At 41.3% G+C, this 21,487-nt stretch overlaps 2 protein-coding genes across 6 annotated transcripts in view; both read right to left on the bottom strand.

Annotated features, from left to right (window-relative positions):
* The window catches only part of rabgef1 (RAB guanine nucleotide exchange factor (GEF) 1), a 32,844-nt gene extending 27,717 nt beyond the window's left edge, over window positions 1-5,127 (bottom strand). For 2 of the 5 annotated variants that reach the window (XR_005034961.1, XM_021623661.2), the window contains exon 1: window positions 5,048-5,127. The gene's annotated coding sequence lies outside the window, so the exon portion shown is untranslated. Of the gene's footprint in view, window positions 1-867; window positions 929-4,979 lie in introns of those variants that run through there. The other 3 variants (XM_021623662.2, XM_036937501.1, XM_021623663.2) reach the window with 3 other exon arrangements.
* Window positions 5,128-9,153: 4,026 nt separating this feature from the next.
* On the bottom strand, window positions 9,154-20,167 carry LOC110537541 (BTB/POZ domain-containing protein KCTD7). The gene is made up of 4 exons (XM_021623656.2): window positions 19,135-20,167; window positions 14,761-14,930; window positions 14,343-14,521; window positions 9,154-11,992 (listed from the first exon to the last, which is right to left on the bottom strand). The coding sequence occupies exons 1-4, from the start codon at window positions 19,435-19,437 to the stop codon at window positions 11,616-11,618; spliced, it is 1,029 nt and encodes a 342-aa protein (XP_021479331.1). The 5' UTR covers window positions 19,438-20,167; the 3' UTR covers window positions 9,154-11,615.
* Window positions 20,168-21,487: the final 1,320 nt, after the last annotated feature.

Genomic DNA, 21,487 nt, shown 5'->3' with positions numbered 1-21,487 from the left:
TTCTATGTTTTGGGGCATTTCTATGTTTCGGCCTAGTATGGTTCTCAATCAGAGGCAGGTGTCATTAGTTGTCTCTGATTGAGAATCATACTTAGGTAGCCTGGGTTGCACTGTTTGTTTGTGGGTGATTGTCTATGTTGATGGCTTGTTTCAGCGCAGCTCGCATTAGCGTCACGGTTGTTATTTTGTTTACTGTTTTTGTATAGTGTTTCAGTGTCCAGTTCTTTCTTTAATTAAACATTCAACATGAACCCATATCACGCCGCATTTTGGTCCTCCGATCCTTCTCGCCTCTCCTCTTCAGATGAAGAGGAGGACGACCGTGACAGGCAAGTTAGTTAAGAAAAAAATCGTAATTTACAATGATGGCCTACCCCGGCCAAACCTGGACGATGCTTGGCCAATTGTGTGCCGCCCTATGAGAATCCCAATCACAGCCAGATGTGATAGAGCCTGGATACGAACCAGGGACTGTAGAGACGCCCCTTGCACTGAGATGCAGTCCCTTAAACCGCTGCATCTGTGTGTTAACTATTTAACTGTACTAGACTGCTTAAAAGAACGAAACAATTTTAAATATCGGTCATCGGTATAGTTTTTTTTGGCAAGGAAAATATCGGTATTGGCCAAAAATGTGATATCGGTGCATCACTAAAGACAAATGTTTTAAATTGAAACATGTAAGGAAACAGGTGAATTAACACTCAGTTAGCAGGCTCAAACAAGCTAAAACACATGGTATCAAAAACTAACTAGCAGAAATTGTTAACAAGTTAGAAACGATTTAAACACACTTTGCTGTAGGCTACTATTTACTAGTTAATATAAAATATATTCACCCCACCTAGCATTGTAATCAAAACTTACCAGAAAGCATGTAGTCCTTGGCTCACACAGTGTAGTCGTGTGGGCTCAATAGCATCTCATTAGTGTGCAAGATCTTGACAATCAGCTGTACATGTGATGGAAGAATGCACTCTGCATGCAGAGGGTTGCAATTCCATTGAATTGCGGATAGTTTAACCAAAATATTCCACAAGAGAAAGTTTCCGACCCTTTGCAACCCTACCTATGGAGGAACAAGGTGACTTGTTACAGGGGGGCCATATCCAGTACTGCCCAGTATAATATGCACATACAGCAATAGAGAGTGACTTGTAGGTAACAGGACCCATCACTACACAGCAGAAAACAGACACAGCATCAATATTTCAGTGTGATGCTGCTGACACTGCTGTGTGAGCTCAGAGAACACAATGTGGTCAGGAACAAAGATAGGGACTAGGCTAAAGAGAATGCAGCCTGAAGCTAACAATTCACGTGAATGTTTCCAACCCCATATACACCGTGGACAACAAGACTCACTGTGTGGTCAACTTTACACACATTATAGTGGAAGGAGACATGGAGGTGCTTCCCAAGCTCACTGCATTGGGATTCAAAAAGTATGCTAAACTGTGCTGAGCGTAACCTACATCCCCTGTAGCCTTAGCTGATTGTTGTAAAAACAGAGGTTAGGGTTGGGCATCAGCTTAGCTCTACCACAGCAAACACATAAGGTTTAGGTGGGGGTTGTACCACCTCAAAAAGCACAAGAAAGAGGATTGCCAGCCATCATCTCAGATTGTTCAGAAATGGTTGCCGTTGTTATAAACAGATTAAATTAGCATTCTGAAATTATTTTGTTGAAATAGCTTAATTTTTCACATTCTAATTGATTGCACCCAAAATTGGCCATTTTCATTTATGGGATTCATTTAATATTCAATAAATATAGTATCCAATGTGACTTGGACTAAAATTTTTCTAACAATGAGTTAGACATGAGGAATCCCAAGGAAATGGTCAAAAGCCATCCACGGACCCCCACATCAATCCCACCCCAACAACGAGTAAATAGTATCAGATCTCCATGTCTGACAAGTAGTATGAAGCTGCAGCTTTGAGTATTGTTTCTTCATCCAATGTAATGTATGCCCAGCGAATTCAGTGATGTCGTCGTCGTCCCCGTTCCGAGAAACTAAACTCAGCAAAAAATGAAACGTCCTCTCACAGTCAACTGCGTTTCTTTTCAGCAAACTTAACATGTGTAAATATTTGTAAGAACATAACATTCAACAACTGAGACATAAACTGAACAAGTTCCACAGACATGTGAAATGGAATAATGTGTCCCTGAACAAAGGGGGATTCAAAATCAAAAGTAACAGTCAGTATCAGGTGTGGCCATCAGCTGCATTAAGTACTGAGGTGCATCTCCTCCTCATAGACTGCACCAGATTTGCCAGTTCTTGCTGTGAGATGTTACCACACTCTTCCACCAAGACACCTGCAAGTTCCCGGTCATTTCTGGGGGGGTCCCAGACATGCTCAATGGGATTGAGATTCGGGCTCTTCGCTGGTCATGGCAGAACACTGACATTCCTGCCTTGCAGGAAATCAAGCACAGAACGAGCAGTATGGCTGGTGGCATTGTCATGCTGGAGGGTCATGTCAGGATGAGAATGCAGGAAGGGAACCACATGAGGGAGGAGAAGGTCTTCCCTGTAACGCACAGCGTTGAGATTGCCTGCAATGACAACAAGCTCAGTCCGATGATGCCGTGACACACCGCCCCCAGACCCTGACGGTCCTCCGGTGTAACGCTCCTCCAGTGTAACGCTCATTCCTTCGACGGTTAATGCAAATCCGACAATCACCCCTGGTGAGACAAAACCGCGACTCCTCAGTGAAGAGCACTTTTAAATAATAATAATAATACGTAATAATATAATAATAATAAATAATAATAATATGTTTAATTTAAAAACATTTGTTTTATTTTATACCTTTATTTTACTAGGAAAGTCAGTTAAGAACACATTATTATTTTCAATGACGGCCTAGGAACGGTGGGTTAACTGCCTTGTTCAGGGCCAGAACGACAGATTTTAACCTTGTCAGCTCGGGGGATCCAATCTTGCAACCTTACAGTTAACTAGTCCAACGCAATAACGACCTGCCTTTCTCTCCTTGCACTCCACAAGGAGACTGACTGCCTGTTACGCTAATGCAGTAAGCCAAGGTAAGTTGCTAGCTAGCATTAAACTTATCTTGTAAAAAACAATCAATCATAATCACTAGTTAACTACACATGGTTGATGATATTACTAGATATTATCTAGCGTGTCCTGCGTTGCATATAATCTGACTGAGCATACAAGCATACAAGTATCTAAGTATCTGACTGAGCGGTGGTAGGCAGAAGCAGGCGCGTAAACATTCATTCAAACAGCACCTCCTTGCAGCATGCCTAAGGCACGTTCACGCAGATGATCAGGGACCCTGGCCATCTTTCTTTTGGTGTTTTTCAGAGTCAGTAGAAAGGCCTCTTTAGTGTCCTAAATTTTCATAACTCTGACCTTAATTGCCTACCATGTGTAAGCTGTTAGTGTCTTAACGACCGTTCCACAGGTGCATGTTCATTAATTATTTATGGATCATTGAACAGGGATGAGAAACAGTGTTTAAGCCCTTTACAATATAGATCTGTAAAGTTATTTGGATTTTTAGTAATTATCTTTGAAAGACAGGGTCCTGAAAAAGGGACTATTCTTTTTTTGTTGAATTTAGTAATTTATGTTCCATCCTACATCCTAATATTACCAGGTTTGGACCACTAGATGGTGCTGTTTCAGGTGTTATTAAGGACCCAAATTCACAAAAAAATACATTACATAGGATGAAGAAACAATAATCCGAGCCACAGCTCCATACTATTTGTCAGACATAGAGAACTGGTACTGTATACTTACTGTTGGGGTGGGTTTGCCGTGGGGGGAGGGGTCTGTGGTTGGCTTTTGACCATTTTCTTCGGTCTTACTCATTGTTCGAAAAAAAAATGGTCAAATTGGATGTTAGGCACTATATTTATTGGGTATTATATGAATTCTGTAAATAATAATGTATGTAATCAATTAGCTTAATTTCTCTGAGATCAAAGTATATTTCAACAAAATAGTGTTGCAAGAACGCTAATCGGATCTGTTTCTAAATACAGAAATGATTTTAGAACAATCAGATGGTGGGTGTAATGGATTGCTGAAATGACATGGAACGACCCATGGGGACAATGGTGCCTAGCCTATATTTGAGATGGTTTACTTGCTATTGTTAATCACCAGAAAGCTTTCCTGGCAGTGACTAAAACTATATGGAGTGACTTTGAATAAAATAATACATCTCACTGCAATGCCATCAACGTACTTCACCAACCAAATAGAATATCCCTTTATTAAAAGCTGTATGTCATGTGCAGTTTGTGTGTAGCCTGTCTACAGTGTGCAGATCATGTACATCATGTTGTGGCTCCTGATTATTGATTTTGCCATTTAACTCCAGGTCACTGGAAATTTCCCCAGATGAAATTGAGGTAGGCCAGCTTGTCCTCCAAAACAAAGAAACCATTCACCTGCAGGCTGCAGCTTGAGGACTATGAGTGTGTATGTGCACTCAAAACAAGACCGTCAGTATATTAGGTTAAACCCTGGTTGAGCCCCCCTCGAGCAGGAGGTGGATACCTCACCTGTATATGACAGATTGTAGCTACTAGCTAAGCCATCAACATAACAGGAGCTTGGCTGGTTATTTAGCTGACGTTATCATGTATGACGCCTGCAACAACCAAAAATACACAAGATAAGCCGGAGACGGGGGAGCGTGTAACGTTACAGGTTACAACAAACATAAATAGGGTTTCGGCATAAAGCGTTAGATTTTGTCAAACAACGTGCCAACAACCCATTGATAACAATAAACAGCTAGCTGGCTAGGCAACTAACCACCGTGCTACTGTACATATGTATAACTAAAAATATGTTTATTAACTGACCTTACTACCGTATCCAGACTTGTTCTATATGTGTTAGCATGCTAACTAACAGTGTAGTAGCTTTATGTCTAGCTAGCTAGCAATCTAAAGTTAGTAAATGCGTACTTACATGTTGGTGGTTGCAAACATGCCTTAGATAACTGGTCAAGAACTAACTTTATAAGGCTTCAATCTCACCTTTTTCAGAGGACGAGACACCTTCTTCAGTAGCCACTGACTGTGCGGCTGGGATCAGCGTCTTGTCAGCAACACTAAAAAAGTACTTCAGTGTCACGGAATTTTGAAAATTCTCAAAATAAAAGTCCCACGTGTAATAGTAGAAAAAGTGTAATTAACCTGTATTTATTCATGATATATTTAAAAAATTGTCTAAACATTAACAAGGATTCATATTTGTTCATATTTAAGCAACATTAAATGTGGGTTTTAAAACATGTTTCACGGTCAAATAAATGCCCCATGTGCAATACACAAAATACTTATAGATAGAAAACTATTATAGGTGCCAAAGTAAACGTGGGGTTGGGATTACTCACTAGGGTCTGTAGAATCTATATATGATCATTATTTAATGCCCAGCAACACGTTTTACTCCACCCACTCCATTCACTGCAATTCAATACACTGTCGGCCGATAGGTGATTAGTTACTTCAAAGACAAACAATGTAAACAATGATGAACTGCCATACCTGTTAACGACCTAGATTAATCTAATGATTAGCCAGTTGTGCTTTTCACACATTTAAATCAGCCCAAGGCCAGCCTTGACCTGTGCCAAAACATGCATTTGGCCTGACAAATAACGTCAAACGACTTCAAATGGAGCCATTAGACACTACGGTACAAATATTGCACTGTAAACGCAAACCCATCGATCGTGTGTCCATAAAACCAGGGTCCAGTATAATAATTTAAATCCCTAGAAAACCAAATAGCCAATCCCCTCTTCAAGCCTCTCTCTTTAAAGTAGCAGATGAGGTCCACCAAGGCCAGAACAGCAAGACTCGGTAACAGCACTTACTCGTAGGCTGTGAGGTCGGGGAACTCATGTCTAAATCATACTTCTGTACTGTCACTTTAACTCTGCTGACTGACTAATTTAGGACTATATCTAAATGCCAAAACAATGAATTAACTATATTAGCTTTTTAAACTATTGAGTTTACTGTGTGAATTTAAACACAATTCCACAGACTTGCACTCTTGTCTTGCCCTAGCAGGTGTTAGGTGAAAAGCTAACTGCTTCAAAGAAACAATGGAAACAACTGACTGGCGTGTAAATTACCTACGTTATAGTATTGATTGTGAGCAGGCTGCAGACATTTAAATCAACCCAAAGCCTGCATTAGGTGCCAAAACATGCACCAGGTCAAGCGTTTTGGATAGACAAATATTTGTCTATCCAAAACATGCACCAGGTCAAGCGTTTTGGATAGACAAATATTTGTCTATCCAAAACGCTTGACCTGGTGCATGTTTTGGCACCTAATGCAGGCTTTGGGTTGATTTAAATGTCTGCAGCCTATATATATATATGAATGTTTTCCGGCAGTACACTAGTAAGATCATAGTGCTATAGGTTAGTATCACCCCAATGCCTATAGCCGATCAACGATTATCACGGTCGCAATTCATCAAAATGTTTGCAACTTGGACAGGGTTTTGGACTGAAAGCAGCAGGGATGTGGTTTCGTTTTTTTGTGATTGTGTGACGTATTATTGCCTCGTAAAATAGCGATGTGCTCACCAGGACAAGTTAGACTCTAGTGAGTACACTGGACCCAGGTTTTGATTTTTTTTTTAATTGTCATGTTTTTTTTACCAGTTGGCTGTGTTCTTTACATTCATTTACTCAAGCTCCAACCATTTCTCAATGTGCTCCACCTTAAAATATTATAGTAGTAGTAATTCTCTTGCGTTTAGATTTCCCCCAGTAGTTATAATTGTTTTACATATTTGTAACATTATGCACTATGCAAAGTTGCAAAAAATATAGATGTTGTATCATACACATAGCGTTTTACCGCAGACTTTTATTTTTAAGGCAAAAATCGAAAACCGGAAGGCTTAATGTGGCTGCCGGGACAAAATCAAATCAATAACATTTTCAAACGTTATTGGTTATTGGTCACATGCTTCTTAAACAACAGGTGTGGACTATGCAGAGAAAAAGACAGAGAAAGAACAGAAAAATAAAACACATAATAATAAATAATAATAGATACAAAATGAGTAATGATAACTTGGCTATATACAAGGAGTACAAGTACTGAGTCGATGTGAAGAGGTAATTGAGGTAGATATGTACATATAACTAGGAATAAAGTGATGGATAGTAAACCGTAGCAGCAGCGAATGTGATAAATCAAAAAAGTTAGTGCAAAAAGGGTCATTGCAGATAATCAGTGTCGCTATTTGGTTAACTATTTAATAGCCTTATGGCTTGGGGGTAGAAGCTGTTCAGGGTCCTGTTGGTTCCAGACTTGGTGCATCGGTACCACTTGCCGTGCGGTAGCAGAGAGAACAGTCTATGACTTGGGTGGCTGGGGTCTTTTACCATTTTTAGGGCCTTCCTCTGACACCCCCTGGTATTTAGGTCCTGGAGGGCAGGGACCTCAGCCCCCGTGATATATTGGGCCATCCGCACTACCGGATGCCAAGCGGTGATGCAGCCAGTCAAGATGCTCTCAAAGGTGCAGCTGTAGAAATGTTTGAGGATCTGAGGGCCCATGCCAAAACTATTCAACCTTCTGAGGGGGAAGAGGCCTTGTCATGCCCTCTTCATAACTGTGTTGGTATGTTTGGACCATGATAGATTCTTAGCGATGTGGGCACAGAGGAATTTGAAACTCTCAACCCGCTCCACTACAGCCTCGCTCATTTTTCTTGCTGATGTTGAGGGAGAGGTTGTTGTCCTGACACCACACTGCCAGGTGTCTGACCTCCTCCCTATAGGCTGTCTCATCGTCGTCGGTGATCAGGCCTACCACCGACGTGTCGTCGGCAAACTTAACGTCGTGCTCGGCCACGCAGTCGTGGGTGAACAGGGGGGACTAAGTACTCGGCCGAGGGGCCCCCATGTTAAGGATCAGCGTGATGGATGTGTTCATGTGTTGTTGTCTACCCTCACCACCTGCACAGGGAGGAGTTCAGTCCCAGGGTCCTTACTTTAGTGTGAGCTTGGAGGGTACTATGGTGTTGAACACTGAGCTGTAGTGAATGAACAGCATTCTCGCTTGTCCAAGTGGGAAAGGGCAGTGTGGAGTCAATAGAGTTTGCGTCATCTATGGATCTGTTGGGGCGGTATGCGAATTGGAGTAGGCCCAGGGTGTCTGGGATGACAGTATTGATGTGAGCCATGACCAGCCTTTCAAAGCATTTAATGGTTACAGTGCTACAGGGGGATAGTAATTTAGACAGGTTACCTTGGTATTTTTTTGGCACAAGGACTATGGTGGTCTGCTTGAAACATGCATGTATTACAGACGGGATCAGGGAGAGGTTGAAAATGTCAGTGAAGACACTTGCCAGCTGGTCAGCCCATGCTCTAAATACGTGTCCTGGTAATCCGTCTGCGGCCTTGGGAATGTTAACCTGTTTAAAGGTTTTACTCACATCAGCTACGGAGAGCTTGATCACACAGTCGTCTGGAACAGCTCGTGCTCTCACGCATGGTTCAATGTTGCTTGCCTCGAAGCGAGCATAGAAAGCATTTAGCTTGTCTGGTAGGCTCACGTCATTGGGCAGCTTGTGGCTGGGTTTCCCTTTGTAATCCGTTACAGTTTGCAAGCTCTGCCACATTCAATTATTTATTAATGAAGCCGGTGACTAATGTGGTAAACTCATCAATTCTATCTGATGAGTTCCGGGAAATACATTTGTCTGTGATAGTGAAACAGTCTTGTAGCTTGGCATTCACTTCATCGGACCACTTCCGCATTGAGCGTGTCACTGGTACTTGCTGTTTGAGTTTTTGCTTGTAAGCAGGAATCAGTAGTATAGAGTTATGGTCAGATTTTCCAAATGGAGGGCGAGGGAGAGCTTTGTACGCGTCTCTGTGTGTGGAGTAAAGGTGATCGGATTTCAGTTTTCCTGCATTATGTGGCTGGGAATTGTCAGGAGAGGTGGAGAATTGGAATGGTACCCCTAGCGATTGGAGTGCAGTAACATTCATATACTGTGTATATTTTTCCCCTGACCCTACATGCATTCATCCATTCCAATTCAACAGTCAGCATACCAACAATGTGGAATATTTGGTTATATATGAGAGAGATGCATATTGAAGCTAGATCAACTTTATTATTAGGCTTATGATGAATAAGACACAGATAACTGCCAAGAAGCAGAGGGAGGGATGACATCCTGGCCAAATGTGGTCACAAAAATGTGATAAGTGCCAAGTTGTTGCACTGATGAATGACACAGATGAGCTTGGTTTCAATGACAGATCAGCAACTGATCCCAGGTCTGGGTCTCCATCCACATGTTTTCAGTTTAGGTTGCTTGGTTCATTTCATGGTAGTACTGCATTCGCCAACTTGAAACATTGACACATTGTTTGCATAACATTATTAACAACCACAGAGACTGATAATTTTATACAGTCAAAAACAAACTGTATTTGAACCTTGTTATAAAAACAAAAAATATACACGACTTACTATTAGCACAATACATCATAGCATTACAACAAATAATGCAGTATGTATTTTAAAGCAAGATATTACTCTTGTAAACTTAATAGTAGGGCACTGGTCTAGCTGTGCATTGTTTTTCAACTTTCCCATGCCATGAGCAGCCTAGACAACATTGGCCAGCTATGGGATCTGCAAAAGACATTCACCAGCCAGGGGAGAAACTTCAATAAGGTGCCTGGAACGTTCATAAAGTCAAATTTTAAATGCTGAAATAAATAAATAAAATGGGATTATTTTAACCCTAAACCATCCCTGCATTTGAATCTTAAAAGATTGAAGCCTCTATCTGTGACAGGCTTCATAAAATCAACTAAATCCAATCAATTGACATCCATCGGTAAGAAAGTGGCAACTCTTAACACTTTTTGTCAATGACTCAACCTAGTCCTAGAATCACAGTTAAACAGAAGGAAAAGACAGTCACATTATCTAAGTCAAAACTCAAATTGTGTCAGAGACATCACATCAATAGCACAAAACAAGACTTCATCTTGATCTACCTGACGTACCTTATTGTTTGTTCTGTTTTAAAGCATTAATGAGCCTATACTGGATAACCCCAGCCGTCTGGACATACAGTGTTGTGTTGTTATAATTGTATTACCTTCTGGAAACTATCAAAGTAATGGATTCACGTACATTTTTGACAACAGAAATACAGGTGCTGTACAAACAGTAAATTGCACATAATCCCTCTAAAACTAGAACTTGTAGCCTATTCTATGAAAATGTAATTAAAATTGACATATTATGACATCTGAAAATCTAATACATATTCACTAAATAACTAAACAACAACATGGGGAACAAGAAAGAAAACAGAACCCACGGAGGTGACAATACTGTCACTGCAGTCCTTGATTAGAAGTAGTGTGGTTTCCTGGTTTAAACTCCATGTAAGTGTAAGTGAAACAGTTGCCCTTAAGAAAAGGCACTTAAGCTGAATTTGTTTAAATCAGTAGAAATATGTCATATAAAATTATCTATGAAACTTGTGTGACTAATCTGTCATGCTGCAAAAGAAGATTATTCAATAATTGAATGGCAAATATGTCGTAAAAATCTGCTAAATTGACAATAGCTTTTTAAGTGTAAATTACCTTTAGCAGCTAATTTCAATGTTCCATCTGCTATAGAAACCCCTTCAGAGACATACATTCTGGGGCAGTAGGGTGACCACCAGGAATTATTTTTACAAAAAGAAGATGCATAATTTTCAACTGCAAGATAAAAATTTCCAGTAAAAAAAAGCAATATCTTGGATCTCTCATGAGGCAACTGAAGTAAAATAACTTTGCCCATGCCCCTTTAACCTATTTGATTTTAAACTCTCTAGTTGACTTTGGGTCTATGACTTTCCAAAGCCTTGCTGATCACAGACCGTATAGCAAAGAACATCTACATTTACTTGTGTCTCTAACCTAGAACTTCTAAAGGTTTATGGGAGAGTAAGTGACAGAAAATACCAGCATCAGTAACAAAAATAGACATTTACTCTTCATGTAGATGAGAAATATTTCATCAGCTTGCTAAATTGCATCCAGTTAATTTGTGAAGGCTTTCTCTCGCAACCATCAAAGTGGCTAACAGAGAAACGCAAAGCGTAGAAAACATATCAGCATAAATAAGAATTAAACCAAAGAGACAGACAACACTGTAATCACAATATGAGATTAACTTGACTCTTTTCTGAAAAACTTGATGGTCCACAAGCTTAGATGAGCACAAAAACCCCCAGAGTTTAACACAATAAAACAGCCAATGAGAGCCTAGGTTAATGCTGTTTATAAAAAAAGAAACAGAAAGAAAAAACATTGGTCACCACTATTCAATAAGGAAACAGAACAACAACTGTCCGACTCGCTCCTTTCTATAAACTCAGCATTTCATAGGTTTCAGTTCTTGAAAAGAGGGAATAACATTGACAACCCGATTTATCTCTCAACCTGAGGGACCAGGAAGGAGATCAGTCAGCCTATTACAACACAAGTCCACCTCACAACAAAAAACACAGCAGGGGAGAGAGTTCTGTCTTCCCCTTACTTTACCACCATGTGATCTTGAACTCGTAGATTGGCCTCTTGCAGTAGTAGTGGTTGATGAGGTGTTTGTCGCAGACGCCGATGCATTGCTGGTCGGCAGTGATGCCGCGCTCCGCCAGGTCACTGACAATGCAGTGGAGCAAGTCGTAAACATCCGCCACCGCCTCCCAGGGCCCGAACGACACGTCCACCTCACAGTGGTGTTCGAACAGTTTGGCCTCGCTCTCCGTGCGCTCAAAGCGCAGTGAGTTGAAGAGTGGCCGCTCGTACGGCGTGATGGGCATCTCCTCCTTGTACACGCAGATCTTCAGCTTGGCGAAGCGCGCCTTCCTCTGCATGGCCCGCAGCTTGGCGATCTCCACGATGCGCTCCAGATTATCTGGAAACAATACAAGGGATAACTTACTTCACTCCAGTCCAAGCTTTTCCAAAATAGTTAATTGACACATTTCCATTTACTTCACACATTTCTACTTTATTATAGTCAATGCCACTTGAAAGGCCCAATGCAGCCATTTTTATCTCAACATCAAGTAATTTCTAGGTTCCATTCAAAAAGAAACAAAATTAGCTTTTTACCCCAAAACGATTTCTCAAGCAATAACTTTGCTAGGACTGGCTGGGAGTGGTCTGAGTGAGGGACTAATTGGAGTGGCCTAATGGGTGCAGGTGCAGTAAATAAGGTTTAATATGCAAGATGGCTAAATAAAGAGCAAAATTATTTATTATTATTATTATATTATTATTTGTGCCCGGGTCCTATAAGAGCTCTTTGTCACTTCCCACGAGCTGGGTTGTGACAAAAACACTCATTGTCATTGTACACTGTAGCGTTAAGATTTCCCTTCACTGGAACTATGGGGCTGAGCCCGAACCATGAAAAACAGCCCCAGACCATTATTCCTCTTCCACCAAACTTTACAGTTGGCACTATGCATTCGGGCAGGTAGCGGTTCTCCTGGCATCAGCCAAATCCAGATTTGTGCGTTGGACTGCCAGATGGTGAAGCGTGATTCATCACTCCAGAGAACGCATTTCCACTGCTCCAGAGTCCAGGCGGCGAGCTTTACACCACTCCAGCCGACGCTTGGTACGGTGATCATAGGCTTGTGTGTGGCTGCTCGACCATGGAAACCCACTTCTTGAAGCTCCCGACGAACAGTTATTGTGGTTACATTGCTTCCAGAGTCAATTTGGAACTCGGTAGTGAGTTGTGCTCTCGCTCTCTGGCATCATCACGATGGCAGAGAGTGGGTGCCCATAGCCCCATTCATTCAATTAGTCTGGGAGGATGAGGCTCAAAGAGAAAGTGCGATAGATAGGAATAGAAAGAAAGAAGCATCCGCATAGGATTTATCACATGCTAGTCTCTCATCTGCCTGTCTGCCTGCTTCTATCTTGGCCTAACCCAGCCCCTGGTGGGAGACACATTGTCTGTTTCAAAGGCAGTATTCCACAGATTTCCTGTTTGAAAAAGCTAAGATGGGGATGAAGAGATAGATAATAGTTTCTATGAACCACCTGGGTGTAATGAGTTTATGGTGTCTCCTATTACACCCATAAAAAGCATTATAACATTTGCTAAGCATTCATAAAAGCATTTATGAATTCATAACTGCATAGAACATATTCTAGTGTGTACACCCACTCTGTGCAGAGCGCTTTGGAAGTGAACTGTCATCACCTTATGTTATAAAATACATTTTACCAAGACAAATTCGTTCTGAATCATTCAGTGGGGTCTTTCTCTAACATACACTACATGGCTAAAAGTATGTGGACACCTGCTCGTTGAACATCTCATTCCAAAATCATGGGCATTAATATGGAGTGGGTCCCCCCTTTGCTGCTATAACAGCCTCCACTCTTCTGGGAAGGCTTTCCACTAGATGTTGGAACATTCAGCCACAAGAGCATTAGTTGGTTTGAGGTCAGGGCTCCGCCAGACTGTCAGATGGTGAAGCGTGATTCATCACTCCAGAGAACGCATTTCCACTGCTCCAGAGTCCAGACGGCGAGCTTTACACCACTCCAGCCGACGCTTGGGATGGTGATCTTAGGCTTGTGAGTGGCTGCTCGACCATGGAAACCCATTTCTTGATGCTCCCGATGAACAGTTATTGTGGTGACATTGCTTCCAGAGGCCGTTTGGAACTCGGTAGTGAGTGGTGCAAACGAGGACAGATGATTTTTATGCACTTCCGCATTCGGCGGTCCCGTTCTGTGAGCTTGTGTGGCCTATCACTTCGTGGCTGAGCCTTTGTGGCTCCGAGACGTTTCCACTTCACAATGTCAGCACTTAAAGTTGACAGAGGCAGCTGTAGCAGGACAGAAATTTGACGAACTGACTTGTTGGAAAGGTTGCATTCTATGACGATGCCACGTTGAAAGTCACTGAGCTCGTCAGTACAGGCTAATGTTTGTCTAAGGAGATTGCATGGCTGTGTGCTCAATTATATACATCTGTCAGCAACAGGTGTGGCTGAAATAGCTGAATCCACTCATTTGAAGGGGTGTCCCACATACTTTTAGCCATGTAGTGCATTTTCAACCAGCAACTATCAGGAAGTAACACTGATCACATTTTTTGACGCTTTTAAAGTGTTTGTTTCCTCAGCTGTTGTCCAATATGATACAACACAGGAAAAACGATTTTGACTGCACTGGGCCTTCACACGTAAGCAACCATATGCAATAGGGTTAGCGGGTGAACGTAAAGTGCCAGTTACCCTTGTAGTAGGGCAGGAGATCGAGGAAGGCCTGGCGGACTTTCTCTCCTGTGAGTGGCTGAGTGTCCTCCAAGCTGTCTAACAGTGGACCAATAGCATAGTACAGGGCCTCCCTATGTACCGCCCTCACATGATCCCTCTGAGGTAGCTCGCCCTCGCGCAGGAAGTTCAGGATGTCCCTATACAAGGAACATGCAAACAAACACGGTTTTGAGTTGAAATTGCATCCACCATCCTTCATCATCTGTTCATTCAACCGTGTCTAGACATGGATAGCCCACCTTACCATTTTGTCAGTCAACCTGTTAATGGTGCTTTCTTGTCAAAAGTGTTGCAGAATAAGGGTCTGGCATGCTCACTCACTATTATTAACATGTAATAAGCATGTTTTGCTGCAGGCTATTTGAAGAGTGCTCACCTGAAATATGCCCCATCCCGGTCAATGAAGAAGCGACCTTCAGCATCACGTGGGATGTGATGGCGTCCACTGAACATGGAGGCGAGCATGGTGTCTTCATAGCGCCGTAATGTGGACAGACGGGTGGTGAAGTAGGTGCCACCCACATTGAGAGAAATTACCTCAGGAAACTATGAGTGATAGGAAAAAAACAGGACAGTGCATTATCCATTTTGGAAGGTCTGTGCATAAAATACAGTACATTTTATTTTGGTTAAAAAAAAAGGTGGATTCCATTAGATACCATAATCATGAATTCATTTAAAAAAAATAATACTTTTATATAACAACATCAGACCAATTTTACTAAACATTTAAAAATGTGACAAGTGCAAATATAGAACTCATCAACAATAAATAACTATTGTCATTTTCTTTTGTTTTCTTCTATCACCTCTAATCTTGGGGCTCCTGAGTTGCACAGTGGTCTAAGGCACCACATCTCAGTGATAGAGGCGTTATTAGTGTGCTAGTTCGATTCCAGGCTGTATCACAACTGGCCATGATTGGGAGTCCCATAGGGTGGCGCACAATTTGCCCAGCATCGTTCGGGTTAGGGTCGGCCGTCATTGTAAATAAGAATTTGTTCTTAACCGACTTGCCTAGTTAAATAAGGGTTAAATAAGATTTTTTAAATATATTCCTTTGCAGTTGCTTCACAGTAGCCAAATAAATAAATAAATAAATATATATATATATATATATATATATATATATATATACACACACACTATCAGTCAAAGTTTTGGATGCACCTACTCATTAAAGGGTTTTTCTTTATTAGTACTATTTTCTACATTGTAGAATAATAGTGAAAGAAATCAAAACTATGGAATCATGTAGTAACCAAAAAAGTGTTAAATAAAAATTGATTTTAGATTCTTCAAAGTAGCCACCTTTTGCCTTGATGACAGCTTTGCACACTCTTGGCATTCTCTCAACCAGCTTCACCTGGAATGCTTTTACAATAGTCTTTAACTTCTTGGTGACAGGGGGCAGTATTTTCACGTCCGGATGAAATGCATGCCCATATTCAACTGCCTGCTACTCATCCCCAGATGATAAGATATGCATAGGTTTAGTAGATTTGGGTAGAAAACACTCTGAAGTTTCTAAAACTGTTTGAATCATGTCTGTGAGTATAACAGAACTTATTTAGCAGGCGGAACCCTGAGGACAAACCATTCAGATGTTTTTTTTTTAGTTCACTCTCTTTTCAATGGGAATCCAGATTTCTAAGGGACCTTCTTGCTGTTCCTATCGCTTCCACTGGATGTCAACCATCTTTTGAAATTGGTTGAGGTTTTTCCTTTGTGTAATGAAGAAGTATGGCCATCTTGAACGAGGGTAACTTGAAGTGTACTGTTAGATAGAGGCGCGTCACCAGAAAGCTAGCTACAGTTTGTTTTCCTCCTGTATTGAACACAGATCATTCCATCTTCAATTTGATCGATTATTTACGTTAAAAAATACCTAAAGTTGTATTACAAAAGTAGTTTGAAATGTTTTGGCAAAGTTTACAGGTTACTTGAGATATTTTGTATTCACGTTGCGCAAGTTGGAACCGGTGTTTTTCCTGGATCAAACGCGCCAAATAAATGGACATTTTGGATGTATATCGACGGAATTAATCAAACAAAAGGACCATTTGTGATGTTTATGGGACATATTGGAGTGCCAACAAAAAAAGCTTGTCAAAGGCATGAATTATATTTTTATTTCTGCGTTTTGTCGCACCTGCAGGGTTGAAATATGCTTCTCTCTCTTTGTTTACTATGGCGCTATCCTCAGATAATAGCATTGTTTGCTTTAGCCGAAAAGCCTTTTTGAAATCTGACATGTTGGCTGGATTCACAACAAGTGTAGCTTTAATTTGCTATCTTGCATGTGTGATTTCATGAAAGTTTGATTTTTATAGTAATTTATTTGAATTTGGCGCTCTGCATTTTCACTGGCTTTCGGCCAGGTCCCACATATCCCAGTGAGGTTAAGGAGTTCCCACATATGCCGAGCACTTGTTAGCTGCTTTCCTTCACTCTGCGGTCCAACTCATCCCAAACCATCTCAATTGGGTTGAGGCTGGGTTATTTGTAGAGGCCAGGTCATCTGGTGAAGCACTCTTTCACTCTCCTTCTTGGTAAAATAGCCCTTACACAGCCTGGAGGTCATTGTCCTGTTGAAAAACAAATGATAGATCCTGCTCCATTCTTCACGGTGGGAACCACACATGAGGAGAACATCCGTTCACCTACTCTGCGTCTCACAAAGATACAGCGGTTAGAACCAAAAATCTCAAATTTGGACTCATCAGACTAATGGACAGATTTCCACTGGTCTAATGTCCATTGCTCGTGTTTCTTTACCCAAGGAAGTCTCTTATTATTGGTGTCCTTTAGTGGTGGTTTCTTTTCAGCAATTCAACCATGAAGGCCTGATTCACACAGTCTCCTCTTAACAGTTGATGTTGAGATGTGTCTGTTACTTGAACTATGTGAAGCATTTATTTGGGCTGCAATTTCTGAGGCTGGCAAATCTAATGAACGTATCCTCTGCAGCAGAGGTAACTCTAGGTCTTCCTTTCCTGTGACAGTCCTCATGAGAACCAGTTTCATCATAGCACTTGATGGTTTTTGCGACTGCACTTGAAGTAACTTTCAAAGTTCTTGAAATGTTCTGGATTGACTGACCTTCATGTCTTAAAGTAATGATGGACTGACATTTCTCTTTGCTCATTTGATTTGTTATTGCCATAATATGGACTTGGTCTTTTACAAAATAGGGCTATCTTCTGCATACCACCCCTACCTTGTCACAACACAACTGATTGTCTCAAATGCATTAAGAAGCAAAGAGATTCCACAAATGAACTTTAAAGAAGGCACACCTGTTAATTGAAATGCATTCCAGGTGACTACCTCATGAAGCTGGTTGAGAGAATGCCAAGAGTGTGTAAAGCTGTCATCAAGGAAAAGGGTGGATACTTTGAAGAAACTCAAATTTAAAATATATTTGTATTTGTTTATTATTTTTATTGAACAAGGCAAGTCAGTTAAGAACAAATTCTTATTTGCAATGATGTCTTACCCCGGCCAAACCCTCCCTTAGCCCGGACGACGCTGGGCTAATTGTGCGCCGCCCTATGGGACTCCAGATCACGTCCAGTTGTGATGCCTCTAGCACTGCGATGCAGTGCCTTAGACCACTGTTTAACACTTTTTTGGTTACTACATGATTCCATATGTGTTAATTCATAGTTTTGATGTCTTCACTATTATTCTACAATGTAGAATATAGTAAAAATAAAGAAATACCCTTGAATGAGTAGGTGTGTCTAAACAAATAAAACCCACAAATGTTAGCTACCTACACATAGCTATCAAGTAGACATCTCAAATAAATGTGTTATTAACAAGATAAAATGTATTAAAAGACTTAAAACCAATACAAATAAAGTTGTTCAGTATGCATCTACATATAAATTTAAGCAATAAGGCACAAGGGAGGGTGTGTGGTATATGGCGAATACGGCTAAGGGCGGTTCTTACACATGACGCATCGCGGAGTGCCTGGACACAGCCCTTAGCCATGGTATCAGCAATAAGAGGATGGGATTACTGCTAAGAATATTATAATCACAAGGCAGATATCGACCAGACATATTGGGCCCATCATCAAAAGTGACAGTCATTAGACATGACACTGTCGGCAAGGGTTTCCCTTCACACGATTAAAGATCAATCCCAGTGAGGGGCTGTCACAGAAAACAAGAGCCAATTTGGCTATCCCTCTGTGTGGGTGGTGAACCAATCATGGTAAAGACAACACCGGAAGAAGAAATACATGGGCAGCGTTCAGTATGTTTTGACGTTCTGGAACGTTCAACTGAACGGAAACAGTGCTGTACTGAAGACCAGTTGAAAAACAGGGCAGGGTTGGGGTGTGGAACGCTGTAAGCATGGCCACTGGCCTTTAAATAAGTAACTCATTGCTTCAAGCCACACCTCAAACGGTAGCAAACGTAGCTCAAAGTCTGTTCAAGAACGTACAATAATGTTTTGGGGAAACTTGTCGTTCAGTACAAACGCAACGTAGCAAGCGTTCAAACTAACTGAACGTACCTACGTTGCCCGTGGAGACGGATCCATATAATTTACAGTTTCTTTCTGATCTGTCTTTACAGTTTCTTTCTGATCAATGCTGAATTGTACAGAAAATGTGCAAAGAGAGATTCTCACAGATAGCGACGTTTATATAGCCATTGAACTCACATCCTAATTAAGCACCTTTAGTAACAAATGTCCCTGGATAAACAACAACAAACGCCCATCTCCTCACCTCTGGAGATGGCGATGCGTTTAACGTGGTGCTGAGAGACTTGCCCAGATTTAGGTTCGGTGCGGGAGTGGATAGCTTTCGGAAATCACCCTTCACAGAGCCTGCACTAGACATTGCATCGCCTGGTTTTCCAGCCTCACTAGCGGCCGAAAAAAACACCATTACTCTCGAATGAGGGAGTGCTCGCCTCTCCTGAGCGAACACCCTTAACCGTGAAGGAGCCACGGGTAAAGGGCTGGACATGTTGAAAGAGAGCGGCGATCGTTCTCCATTGGAAGCCTCGTCAGATCCATACTGCTGCATGCACACACACCAGGTCTGTGAGTGGCCAGTGCATCCGGTGAACTCAAATCAATCACCAAGGATAAAGCACCATCCACGTTTGATTGTAAGGGATGACAGGACAACACTGTAATCAACCTAGGGGTGGTACGTGTCAGCTGATAGGGACATTTACAGTATGGTACGAGATAATAATCCCCTTTACCTACTTTGCGTGTACTCCCATTAACGCCCTCTAGCTGACATATTGCAATAAAGCAGCTTGGAGTAGAAATGTCTCCAGGGAGAAGAAACACGTTACGCACGACGATAACCTCAAACTGTTACGCCAACTGAGCGTGTTCTGTACAATAGCCTATGGGTTGCTTAGCCTACGTTTAATTCGTAGTTTATATACTTCCAAGTATTCCGATTATGCGTATGTTACACTGAAAACGAGACTAACAAATGAAACCCGTGATTTTAAACCGACAAAAACAACACACCTTTCAAGATTGTAAATGCATAATAAACTAAATATAACATTTGCGCCCTCTAGATAGCACGACAAAGTTCTGCTATAATGTAACCCAAATCAAACGTGATAATATGCTCTATATCCCTCAAACTCAACTGTTGACCTCGAAGCCAGTTCCACTGCATTTTTCATCGTTCCCCTCTAATCAGGGACTGATTTAGACCCGGGACATCAGGTGTGTGAAATTATTTATCAGGTAGAACAGAATGCCAGCAGGCTGCAGACCTCGTAGGGTTATGCCACGTTCAAAACCTTCTGGGAACTTGGAAAAATACGAGGTCAAATTATGACTTCAGTGATCTTCAGGTCGCAGCACTAGAAAGAGGCCCAAGTTCCCGAGTTTGAATTCCGATTTGAATGACCGTTCAAATATTTTTTTTCCCCAGTCGAAGCTTGTTTTTTCCCCAGAGTTCCCTGTTTTGAACGCACGGAAGTTGGAGATCGCCGAGTTCCCAGTTGTGTTTAACACGGCAATAAGAGTTGAGAACCCCTGCTCAAAAGACAGACCCATTTTGCGGTGCGCGCAAATTGGTGGCAAAACAATGGGGAGTTCTTATAGAACGCCAGAAAAAAAAAAAAAATTTACATGTTGCTTATGGGTGAATTTCACACTAATTTTGGATTATAATTTAATTTTAAGGCTCTTATGAATATCTTGCTTAATATAATGTGTGTCATCATCGCAAATTGAACTGCATTATACTTTTTTTAAAAACACTTTAACCAGTAAAATGGCTCTTTGGCTAGCTTGTGCTACAAGCTACAGCATATATACATGAGCGTTAGCATTCTAGCTAACTGCTGCATCCAAAATAGTGTAGCGATCCGCCCAGACAGCTGTGTGTTATGCCATTAGTTGGTTGTGTTGTACTTACCAGTACCCAGTGTTCGCGGGGTCCAACACGCCAATCAACCTGCTATCTGCCAACCACGGGAATGCTCTGATGCCGGATATCCTGGTGGAGTGGCGGGGCGATTGCAAGTTAAGACCATGTTTACAAATTGTTCTCTCTCTTACGTATGGTCTTCACAAGAGAAGGTCATAGTTGTTTTATAGGGTATCTTTCATTTATTTGGCGTGGGCTACGGCCAAAAAGTAGCCTGTGTGGAGTTAGATTAATAAACCGTATTCTACATTCATTGTCTGGACAATTGTCCCTTTATGATCTAGCCAGGTCATTACAATAGTTATTTTTCAAAGATCAAAAACAAATATAATCTTAGCAACTGTTTCAAGCAACAATCAAAATATCACTGTAAGCGTACACATTTTTGTATTTATTTATTTAGAAGTCACGTAGATCTAGGCTATGCTGAATGGGTGCAGATGGCGATGGCTTTCCTACTGCTGCCAAGAGTCGCACGCATCTGTGCGCGATGTCAGTGTCTTTAAAAAATATATATATTATTTATTTGTATTTTTATTAATAACAAATCAATACATAAAGCACATGAGGGAACACAAGCATACATCGATTACAAACAATAGACAATCGAGCTAGGGGGTACAATATCACATTACAATTACACAAGGACCTTAATTAAGGGACATGC

Source organism: Oncorhynchus mykiss, chromosome 12 (assembly GCF_013265735.2).
Source record: "Oncorhynchus mykiss isolate Arlee chromosome 12, USDA_OmykA_1.1, whole genome shotgun sequence".
Classification (NCBI taxonomy): Eukaryota; Metazoa; Chordata; class Actinopteri; order Salmoniformes; family Salmonidae; genus Oncorhynchus; species Oncorhynchus mykiss.
This window is presented reverse-complemented; position numbering and strand designations above follow the sequence as displayed.